The sequence below is a fragment of the Cryptomeria japonica genome, chromosome 10, assembly GCF_030272615.1.
Source record: "Cryptomeria japonica chromosome 10, Sugi_1.0, whole genome shotgun sequence".
In the NCBI taxonomy this organism is placed as follows: domain Eukaryota; kingdom Viridiplantae; phylum Streptophyta; class Pinopsida; order Cupressales; family Cupressaceae; genus Cryptomeria; species Cryptomeria japonica.
This window is the reverse complement of record NC_081414.1, coordinates 720068155-720080445: the sequence shown is the minus strand read 5'-3', so window position 1 is coordinate 720080445 and position 12291 is coordinate 720068155. Positions and strand designations below refer to the sequence as shown.

At 38.1% G+C, this 12291-nt stretch overlaps 1 protein-coding gene across 1 annotated transcript; it reads right to left on the bottom strand.

Annotated features, from left to right (window-relative positions):
• Positions 1-799: 799 nt before the first annotated feature.
• Positions 800-1201, bottom strand: LOC131859151 (uncharacterized). Its single transcript, XM_059212708.1, has one exon. It carries the CDS (start codon positions 1199-1201, stop codon positions 800-802), a length of 402 nt encoding a protein of 133 aa, XP_059068691.1.
• Positions 1202-12291: the final 11090 nt, after the last annotated feature.

Here is a 12291-nt window from a genome sequence, read left to right as displayed (position 1 = left end):
TGGTCATACAAAATGCATCATAATGCCAACAAACTCCCCCTTTGGCATTGGTGGAAAACACTACAAAGTAGTTATGTATGTGTTGGTTCTGACCCCTATTTCATCTACCTCATGTACATATACAAACTCCCCCTTTTGACATCAATGGCAAAGAATATACAAAAGGATTTATGAAAGTAAAGCAAAAATATCTTTGAAATTTTCTTTTGCAGCTTGCAAAGAGGATTGCCATGAAGACTTCACCTGTTTCATGGTGTTGCAGTGTCCATGCAAAAATGTAACTAAATCCTCCATTTCATCTACCGACTTATAGTCAAGTGCACTTATCATGCCTTCTATTTCTTTGACATTTCTTTGCATGAAATCAATGATCGGTGCAAGGTAGCATTGTAGCTCTAGCAGACTAAGAGCTCATTTATCCTCTTCCTCTTTTAACTCTTTGATTTCATGAGTTAACTATTTGACCTTTCCACTAAACGTCATTGTAGAGCTGGTTAGAGGATCAAAAGAACCTACCAGATCTTGGATTTCCCTTTGAGTCTGAGTTCTTTTATCTTCAAGATCTTGGATTAAATCGATGAAGTTTGATGACTTGAGCAATAATTGGCCAACTTCCAGTAGAATGGATTTGACCTCTTTAGTGCTGCTGGAGAGAGCAACTTTGCCAATTGATATGTATTCCATTAACTTTTCACCTCTCTTTGTTTCATATTGTCTAATTGCAACCTTCTCCAGATCAATTGCCTTTGAACTAATTGCTTTGACAAGAGTTCCCAACTGATCAATGATGGGTGCATTGTCATATAGCAATGTCAGGAATGAGATTAGACAAAATGGTTTTTGCAGTATTAAGAATTTTGGTCTTCTTTGTCTTTGCTCTAAATTTTGCCTTTTCAGCTTGAAGTTTCAATTTTCCAGAAACTTTCATTAATTGTTTAGGGTTCATCTTCTTTATGTCGATTACAAAGTCTTCCTCTTCTTCCTCCTCTGTTTCTTCATCCATTTCTTTATCCTTAACCACAGAGCTGGCTGCAGTGGTGAATTTAACTTTCTTCTTTTCACTCTCCTTTTCTAAATCTAACTTCCTCTTTACTGGAAGAGTGTCCACCATTGTTTTCTTGTTCTCCTTTGTCTCTGTCATCTCTTCTTGCTTCTTTTCTTCTTCCTTATGTTTTTCTTCGTTCTCCTCTATTTCTGTCATCTCTTCTTGCTTCTTTTCTACTTCCTTATGTTTTTCTTCCTTCTCCACTATTTCCTTTTTCTCTGATAAAAGGGTTCATTGTCAGTAGGACTTATTGTTATTGAAGTTTTGTGAGGTGTATCTTCATAAGGTATATCTTCAACTATAACTTCATCTACACTGGGATGCTTGGTTTGAGTGGTTTCCTTTACCGGTGAAACACCAATATCAATAGTTTCAACGGTTGATTTGAGTTCAACCGGTTTCTCTACATCCTTACTTAGATTAGGAATATCTGACGCAACATTACCGATGATATCATCAACTGAGAAAACATCAAAACCTTTAGTAGAGTCTTTGTCTTTACCTTTCCCTTTGTCAAGGGTAGTTGCACCTTGGTTCTATTTTGTTCCCTTTTCTATTTCTTCTTCAACTTCCTTTTGTTGGCTCAAGATTTTATTCCACAAGGCAACACCCTCATCATGCACACCTTGGACATCTCCTATTGCAACTCTCCATGTCCTGTTCCTTATTTTAAAGCATTGAATACATGCTTCTGCCAGTATAGATGCTTGATTATAATCAAGCTCATGTTGCACTTCCATGAGTGCTTTTATCCTATGCTCTTTCTCAATAGCTAAAGCGGTTTTCCATCTCCCTTCAATTTGATCTTGCAAGTCGGATGGAACTATTTCATATAGTTCACTGGGAGATCTGCATAGCTTATGCATGTTCTACATAAGTGCATCTTCAATTTTTATTTTTTCCTCCTCATTGCAAAGGGGATATTTTCTCCCAACACCAGATAAACCTCCAAACTCTTTGATCCCATGGACCAATTCATCAACAGTTGGAAGTACATTTCTACCACTTCTTCTGACTTCTTTTATTTCTACATCAAATTGGGTGTCAGTGTTATCACCCTCCTTTACATCTTTCTTTGGCTTCTTATTAGCCTTTGTGTCAACCGTCCCTTCACACTTTTTCTTCCTAGCATATTTTACTCCTTCCGGTCTACCTTTACTCAGTGAAGATGCAGGAGTATCTATTTCCTATTTTTTTGTGTATGATGTCGGCTTGTTGGTTGTAGTACCCTTGGCTTTTGCCTTTGACATTTTCTTCTTTTCTCTTGTTTGTTCTTTAGCTTTGGTTGATTTGGCCTCTGTTTGTTCACTAGTACTGGTGGAAGTAGTGGCATCGGATGCTTCTCCTCCATAATTTTGTCTAGTGTATCAATAATTTTCCTTACTTTATTTTGTATGATTGGCTCCTTAATTTCCTATTTTATTTTGGAGCTTGCCTCCTCATAAGTTCCAAATTTCTTTTATTTTCTGTCTACCGGTTTAGACAGTAACATGTTTGCATACACCTTAGTAATGTCTACTCTGACCTCATAACCCATGGCAGGTATCCAAAAGGTTCTAGGTTGAATCGCTTGAATGATGCAACAATCAGTGTCAACTAGAAAACAAATGTTGTCCTTATACTTCTAAACTATACCGGTTGGGATTCTCTCTCTTTTGTGCATTCTTATTTAGAATTTTTTAAAATATCCCACATTGTTTCTCCAAACCTATCTCCTAAATCCCTAATCATCTCACCTATCTGAACCATGATAGGTTTTTCTTCAGACCATACTACATTACCCTTACTGGGAAATAAGTTTTGCACATAGAAAAATATACATACCAATAATGAGCCTTATTTGAATGCTTGCTTCTTGTCCTTCTTAATTCGCTCCATGTTCATAAGAAATTGACTTCTGATCATTTCACAAATATCATATGTTGCATCCTCCTTGATAATTCGATAGGCTGCATGTATAACACCACTCGACACACTGTTCATGTGACTTGATTGATAGACCCTATAACCCAACACTGCTGAAGAAAACCTCACTTCTGCATCCTCAATATGAGCGATTGCCATTGCTCTACTATCAAAACGGGATTTGGTCAACCAGGTGACTTCAATAGATGATATTGTTCTTAGGGTTAGTGCTTCACCGGTTGTGCTAAACCTTGTTACTCTTTGAATTACATCCTTTGTAATCTTGATCGGTGCTTCAGCTTCCAACCATATAAATTGATCATGCACTCTGCTTAATACATACCTAACCCAATCGACATGAAATAGATCGGGAAAGTCAACAACATTTGAAAAACCCTTGGTCTTCAGATGTAAATATTCTACCTTCAGCAGATCATGATTACATAACCCTTTGAATTCACTTCAAATATATTTGTCTCCAAGTTTTTCAAGCTTGCAATGGATGAAGGAGCGAATATCTTCAACCAGTAACACACCAGAGGGCACAGATGATAGGGCACCGGTCATGTCAATCTCTCCAGCCTTCATAGGATGAAGTTTGATCTTGGGTTGTGGTTCCTTAAGTGATTCAACCAATACAGGAGTCGATACATAAGCTCCCATGATGAACTTCAAACAAAGTACTCAAAACAGTGTTTGAATACCTTATCCTCTAGGATTGCCAATCACTATTATAACGCTGCTTGATCACTTCGCACAAATAACACTAGCAATATTTTGATCACCTTAGGTCACATGAGAGCTCAAGAATTTTCACAAGAAAGCAAGGTGAATGAAAAGTATTGACATTTCTTTATTTATCCGTTAAGATTTATCGGTGCTTCAATGCAATGGCTAGTTAGTGTAAATTTGACCATTTACAACTTAAGGTACACCAATTTACTTTTTACCGGTTACTTGTTACCGATACTGGTACACAAATAACATTTACACTAACCCTCAAAACATTTACCAAACAAGAGCTTTAAACAAACTTTTATGCATCTAAACTATGCAGATAGACATAACCTCATATCGGTCGAGGGGATTCAATAATGATCTTACCATATGTGCTCCCCCTGAGCATCGATATGCCTAGTTTGAAGAGGAACTTTCATCACTGATGGATGATGAATTAGTTTCAAAATGACTTTCTCATTCTTTTCTTTCTTCCTTCTTAATCCATGTCTTTTTCATTTCATTCCTCACTTCTTCAATTGTCTTCTTTTCTTTCAAGTCATTTTGCCCTTTCTTCTTGCCAAACTGGTTCCTGTCTTCAAACTGGTTATAGGATCGGTTCCTACATTCTTTGGTTAAGTGACCAATCTTATGGAAATTGAAACATGCCATACTACTTGTCCTCCATGGTCCTGCATTATTTCTCTGACCCATTCCCATTCTGCAATTTGTTGTAACATGACCAAAATTACCACAAGTGGAACATGTGGCATTGAACTTATTACTCCTCTTGTTAGGGCTAACTGTTTTGAATGGTGCTCTTAATATATTTGACTTGAACATGTATTCTTTAGCTTTGTGTCCATATTTATTGCATGTAAAGCAATATCCATTAAATATTCTTCTATTTGACATGCTGATAGATCGAGTGACAATTATGGTAGTAACCATCAAAGGTGAAAGACTTCTTTTGACTAACCGGTTGATTTTTACAGACATCATACTTATGACCTAGTTTACCAGAATGATTGCAAGAAGATTTAGAAAACTTCATACCTTTCATTCCTGAATTGTTCCTTTTATCATCCTTCATCCTTTTGGATTTAGATGATTCTTCGGTTTCCATAAGACCTGTTTCGGAGTAACCAAGACCAGTTGTCTCCTTTGTTGTCCTTTGAGCTTTTAGTTGTTCATTTATATTCTCAGAGCTTTCATTAAATTTCCTTAGCAATTCATTTCTCTCATTTGCACCTTTCAACTCATTTTTGAGTTGTTCAATCTCTTTCATCATTTTCTCCTTTTCCTATGTGTTGTCATGCAGATGCTCATGTATGTATTCATTCTCCTGAGTGAGAATTCAAATTTCTTCATCTCTCACAATGATGATTGCATCATTTTCTCTTAGGGCTTCTTCAACAAGCCTTTTGGATTTTTCAGCTTTTGACAAAGCTTCTTCTACATCTCTTTTTGTTTCATTTGCATTTCTACTGGCTTCTAGTATTTCAGTCATTCTCAGGGCCTGACTTTCATGTTCTCTCTTTAGACATGTGATTTCTTCAGTCAAATTCTTGTTCTTTTCCATTAGTTCTGAGACTTCTTCTTCTGCTTGTTTAGATCCACTTTGTTATGAGAGTTTATCTATGATATCTTGACTCTCATTTAGTTGTAGAGCTAGTTCCTTTCTTTTAGCAAGAGTTTTTCTCAGTCTCTCTTTCAGCTAAGCAATAATTTCATTGGCTTCATCAATTTGCTTCTAATACCGGTATTCCTCCATGATCTTTTCCTCGAGTTGTCAAGCTTTTCTTCAGAGGACCAAGGCTCTAATACCAATTGTTAGGATTAACCAGTGACTGAGAGGGGGGGTAAATCAGTCAAAATAGTTTAATCACAATTCAATCATTCAAGTTGACCGGTCTGCAATTATCCTTCAAAATTAACTTAAGCATGATGAAAGGGGTATGGCTATTGGATTGAGGAATATAAGGACCTAAGATGGATGAAAGGGATGAAGGGGAATGTGTATGTTTAGATTTAGATGAAGGGAGGTGGGATTTAGAAGGGATACCAATGTCTTGAGTTTGAGGTATGTAGCCAAGGCCTTGATAAATTGGATTTTCTTTTTTATGAAGGGGTTCTAATATATCTTATTCATGGATGCCTAACCCTTTGCCTTGATAATGTATGCTTTGATATATTTTTTTACCAATGGGATACTTATTATTTTTAACACAAGATGGGAGTCCATTTTGAGAGGTATATGCTATGGAAGGAATGACAGGATCATGGAGTAAACCAAATCGAATGAACGTGGAGGAACCCATTTGATAAGTAAGGAGTTCATGACTAGCTTGAGTAGGGGTGACAAGATCTTGAGGAGAATTAGGATCATGATGTGGATATGAAGGGACACTTTGATCTTGACACGGAAGAAGATCATTCTAATTTGTGCTTTTTCCTTGATTTAGACTAGGATCATTGGATGGGATAGAGGAGATACCATGATCTTGCTTAGAGAGTGGATTATGAATGAGATTTGGAAGGATACATAGCTCTTGGGATGGAAGGGGGTCATCTTGGATGAAACAAAAAGGAATAAGGGTATCATCATAAGAATCTTGAGATATAGGATCTTGGTCAAAAATTGGATGGGATGGAAGGGTCTCGATATCCCAATCTTGATTTATGCTAGGACTTATTTATTCTATCTTTGGATTATCCTTTTAACATGGGGTATGAGTTTGGATATGTATGGATGATTCTTGAAAGGACTCAAAAATTTGTCATGATAAGAATGGATTTTGAATGGGTCTCTCCAGAGTATGTTTGATTGGGAATGAAGCATATGGTGACACTGGATCTAGGATGTCTCAATTGTATAAGGGATTTGTATAAAGAAGTGGATTATCTTAGATTTGTATATTGGATAGCCCTTGGGGGTAAAATCAAAAGGTGTCATCATTGGATGTGTCATTTAATGGAGATGGTATTTGTGAAGTTTTAGGGGATGAAGGAACGGTAGGAGATATGGAGGCAATTTGAGAGCTAATTTCTTCAGGGTAGGATAAGCCATTGCTAGACATAGGTATAAGATTTTGATCTTACTTATAAAACATGTCTTGATCATCGTGTTTTTGTTTTGATACTCTAAAAGCCTTTGTGAAAATATTTAGTATGTGATTATTCTTTGGAGGAGAATGTAAATAGTTTTGAGAATTTGACATGGTTGGCTTTTGATTTTGGATTTGGATTTGGTTGAAAGGGGGTTTGGTTTTTCATGTTTGTTTGTGACATGTGAGGTGTAATGTTGGGTTGTGGGTAGAGAGGATTTGTGAATTGCAAGTTTTGTGATTGGGATTGGGGTGATAAAAATGTGGAGGTTGGATAGTTTTGGGCCATGTGTAAATTGGTTTGGTATAAATGATGGGTTGTTTGTGATGATAGGGTGTCATAAGAGAATTAAGGTTGGAATAATTATAATTATTTTTGAATTAAAGGGATATTTGTTCTAACTTATTCCATCATTTTCTGTAACCAATCCCTATTCAGGTTAGGACTAGTCACGTCTTGGACAAATATTTTGATGTTTTGGATATGACTTTGATACTTGGTTTTGACTATTTTTTTAATTTTTTTTTATGATTTGTGGATTTTCATTTTTTTTTTTGAGAAGTTTGGAAATGAGCTTATGATAATTCAACTAAGTTATGCTATGGGGATGTGACTAAAGGATGATTGCATCCCTATACTATGCTTTTGGAGATTTTTTAATTTTGATGTTTTGAGAAGGTTGGGAATGAGCTTATGATAATGCAACTAGGCTATGTTATGAGGATGTGACTAAAGGATGATTATGTCCCTATACTATGCTTTTGGAGATTTTTTACTTTTGAATTAAAACGCAACTAAGGAAATGATATATGAGATCCTATGTTTTTTAAGTTTTTATTTTTATTTTGGGAAGACAATGGAGCTAAGGAAATGAAAAGGAGACCCTTTTTCTTTTTTGTTTTGTTTTTTATAATTTTTTTGGAAATATTTTGGAGAGTGATTTGAATATGTAAACCTAAGAAACTAAAAGGAAAATATAGACCTTGAAATCAAGGTGATGATGATGATGGATTTGATAGTCTTACCCTTTACTAGACTTGTGTAGGGGAAAAAGTAAGACTAAGCAAGCAAACCCTAATCCCACTCTTACATACACACTCATGGAATACGAAAGAGATTAGGGAGGTGACACACTTCTACTACTTCTTGTGAGGAAGAGAGAGCCAAGGATTACCTCTCAGGGTTTATATTCTCTTGTTGCAAATGAGAGATAGGAAAGATGCACATATATACAAATAACCCTAATTTGAAAATACAGGACTGAGAATAACATATATGTTGCTGAAAAGTACAAATTAAGAGGCAAATTCAGAGGTGCACCTATGTCAGAAATCTGAGCTAAAATGTCTAGGACTAGGGTGCTGCATCACTATCCTGATTCTACAGACATAAGTTGTACCTATAAAACTGGAATCTGAGACCTGAAACCCACTGCTATGCCAAATCTTACTGAAAAAAAGGAGGACCAAGGCACCACGCCCCTGTCCTAGGGGTTTCTGATGAATTCTTCCCTCCGAAATAGTCTATGTGCACTTTGTTGGTCCTAAAACTTGCAGTGACGCTTAGATCTGAATCTGCACCTATAGCTGAAAAGTAGGGTTTTAGGTGGCTATGTAGGGTTTTGCCTTAGTCAAACCCCCATTTTGGTGATTTCCACCTCAACGAATAATCAATTTGTAATTTAAAATAGTGTGTGCAAGAACCTTGTGTGTGTGCAAGAACCTTGTGTGTGTGCAAGATCCTAGGCTGAGAGTAAACAATCTAGAGCAACCCTAAGAGTAAACCCTAATTGCTTATAATTGACAAAGTAAATGCTCTAAATCAATGATGCAAAGTTCTCTAAAGCATAAATGTAAATCAAATTGATGTATTTAAGCTCATAAAAAGACATAGAAACAACATGAAATCATACCCAACCCCAAGGGAGAGGTACAAGACAATCTTCAGTTGGTGATCTCCTATTGCTTTCCCATATCTTCAAAAGCCCCCAATTGATGAAATAATTCTTGATGACTGCTTGATAGGTGTTGTTGAATGTTGTTGAAAACTCCAAAGATCTTCTCTTTCGCTAAATTGAAGGCTCCTTGTGCTCATTCAAAAATCTCTTTTCTAGATTTCCTTAGATGCCTTCAAATGAAGAAAGAGATATCTTATGTATGAAACCCTAGATATTAATTTCATTTTTAGGCCGACCTAGGATTGAATTTCCCACCAATATTTTGGGATTAAGCATCATATATCATAGAATTATGCTCCCAAAATTTCAGGAAAAATATCGGGGACCATGTGCAAAGTGCACATGGTCCGACCAACTTTCACCAAATTTTCAGGCCATTAGATATGATGATATTAGATAGAATCTCAAAGTTACTATTGATTTCAAGATGCTTTGATATGCGAAATCAAGCCTTAAAGGTTGAAATAGGACATAATTAGGGTTTATGATTTAATGAAAAGGGGCACACTTAGAGTAAAGGGCCCAACTTTATAACATGTGAAGAGGTGAAATATGAATTTAGATTAAATTAAATTAATTAATTAAATACTTAAAGGAGATGAGAAATGCAAGATGCAAAACACACTAAGGTGGGTGCTAAACCAAGCGTAGAATTGCACCACCCTAGCAAGGGTGTACAATTTACGATGCTACATTTAGTTTCCACTTTAGCGATCATATGACACTATGTGCATATGCAAACTAAAGTACATAAAAAGTAAACATCATTTGAAAAAAAGATATATCCATAAGTTGTCGGATGAAGCCCCTAGCGGTATTTGCAGTACACAGTTAGGAACCACACCCTACAAAACCACATGTTAGATGACAAAATCACCTAATGCTTACTAAGAAAAGTGATGAAATTCATGGGTAGTTATATACCCCCCTTGTTTCGGCTTTCTTATTAGTGAGGTGAAACAAGGTATCATGTTTACCACAACGAAATGTGATGAAGACCTTGATGAAACATGTTCACAACAAGGCTCGATTGTACATCCAAGCACTTTATGGAATGAATGCAGAGCAAGAGGGCGAAAGTATGATTCCAACACCACCAAATGCACAAAATAGGAGCCCCCTAGCTCAAGTTATGATAGATTTGAGTGAAAAGGGCGAAATTAGGGTTTATAACTTAAAATTATAAAAATGAAAAAGAGCATAATACATAAATACTTTCATTTGTCACTTTTTGACTTTCGACACTATTCACTATAGAGGAGCCCGCACATCAGTTATCATGCCTCGATGTCGACCCGAGTGACCCACACGGATGAAGATCTTGCATCGAGCCATTTTGACTGATGAACTACTCGATGAGGTGAGTTGACCTTTCGTTGACTCTTCTTTGACTTTTCTGTTTACGCTCATTTTCAAGATTAATGATGTCACTGTCTAAATCATGCATGTGCCCCCTGTTTGGGCCCGACGGGCCCTAGGGCGCCCTGGTCCTTGGTCCCAAGTGGGTACGCTCATCCTCCCAAGGCACCCTAGTCCCAACTCAGAGCAGCCAAGGGTCACATGGGATCAGACGTTAGATAGATAGTATAGATTGATGATGCTTTTGTTAGATGATTATGATTGATTGAGCGATTATTGATGATTTGATGTTTTTAATTTTGTAGATTTTTCCCTATATTCATGAGCATACTGCCGGTCACACCTTCCGGAGTCTGCAGAGTTAGATTCTATGGCTTTCACCAAAGGATAGAGTGTTGCTCCATGTCGTAGGGTTGTGGTACGTGATGACCATGCCCGCCATCAAGTTCCATCCAGCGATGCTGATGGCACTGATGGAGAGATGGGATGTGGATACCTCCACTTTTCTACTACCTATGGGGAGATGATAGTCACACTTGAGGATGTTTACCACATACTTCATCTTCTTATCAGGAAATGACAGTGAGATACCGAGCAGACCGCACCACTACTGATTACAAGAGGGAGGAGGTCTACTACATCAAGAGAGAGATGCTCAGTGAGATGAGGGGCCACATTATGGTCAGTTAGCTCTTGCATCCCACCAGTGCGGTTCCACTAGTGAGACAACTGATGATTGCGACCATTTCATTAGCTGTGTGCCCTAATGGGCGCAAAACATATGCACAGAGGTCTCACTTACGCAGTTAGAGACATGGAGAGACATTTGAGGGTATTATTCTAGGGGTAGAGCATGTTATCCCACCTCTACCATGACCTAGGTGAGTATGTGTTTGGATAGGGATGCAACTCGATGACCTGCACACTGCTACATATATGGATATTCAAGCACATTACATGCACTAGACCTGCTAGGGTACCCATTGACTTGGTTCTGGAGTGGCCTAGAGTGTTCACATATCCACTTACTCGTGAGTGGTAGTTTTGGGATCTACTGCATTAGAGAGTGAGTTTTGACAGATTGACAACATTGGTCATTAGATAGAGACCCTACCTTAGGATGTACATATGGGCAAGTATACATAGGCAGTTGTTTTGTATGCAAAGGAATCATCTCCTGGAGGGATGGTATAGCCACACTATAGTCCCATTCTACTTCGATTAAGTCTAGTGATAGTTTGGGTTTGAGCAGTGTGTCCCTACAGATGTGCCTATCTACATTCGACACTCACATGTGACCCCTAAGCTAGGAGCCATTCCGAGACCTACCAGTGATGAGATTGATATCAAAAATTCAAATGGGTCAGATTGGGATATCATGGCCGACTATAGAGATGATCTGGGCACACATCGACGATACATCACATGGTGGGGTGGGACATACCCTAGAGCTATCTTTCCGGTAGACTTCCCTAGAGGGAACCCTAGACCATGGAGACATGTAGGACCTTAATACATCTGAGGACCTTGGTGAGGACATAGATGATCAAGACAATGATGCAAGGCAGTAGGAGGCTGGTGGTGATGGAGATGATCCTGATGCAGGAGAGGGAGATCAAGATGGTGACGGTGAGGAGGATGGAGAGGAGGAAGAGGATGAGGAAGGAGAGGATGAGGAGGATGAGGAGGACGAGGAGGGTGAGGAGGATGGCGAGGAGGCAAAGGAGGATGAATCAGATGCACTTCCTCATCACTTAGGGGACAACACCATAGCCCTAGATCCACCAAGAATCCCATCGCGAGTGGAGAAGGAACCTATAAGGGGTCCTGATTCTATTCCCCACCATCCTATTCCCACCATGCAGAGACACTATGAGCGCAGATAGCTTAGTAGGTCCCAGTCACAAGAGGTCCTTTCCCAGACCCCTATTAGCGAGAGGGAGATCCAAGTAAAGTGTTTTATGATTATTTAATTTATGAATCTTAATATTTTTAGATTTGATGATATAGAATGTTACTGATGAAAATATCTCTCTATCTCTGTAGTTGGTGTCCAGGAGTGGTGCTCCCTGATCCAGAACACAGTGACATATCTCATCACCATCGCTCACATTTCCAGCTTCTTGCAGATAGTGCATAGACCACAGGGGAGTGCAGGGCGGCATGAGGACCTATTCACCCCTATTTAGTTTGAGAAGGT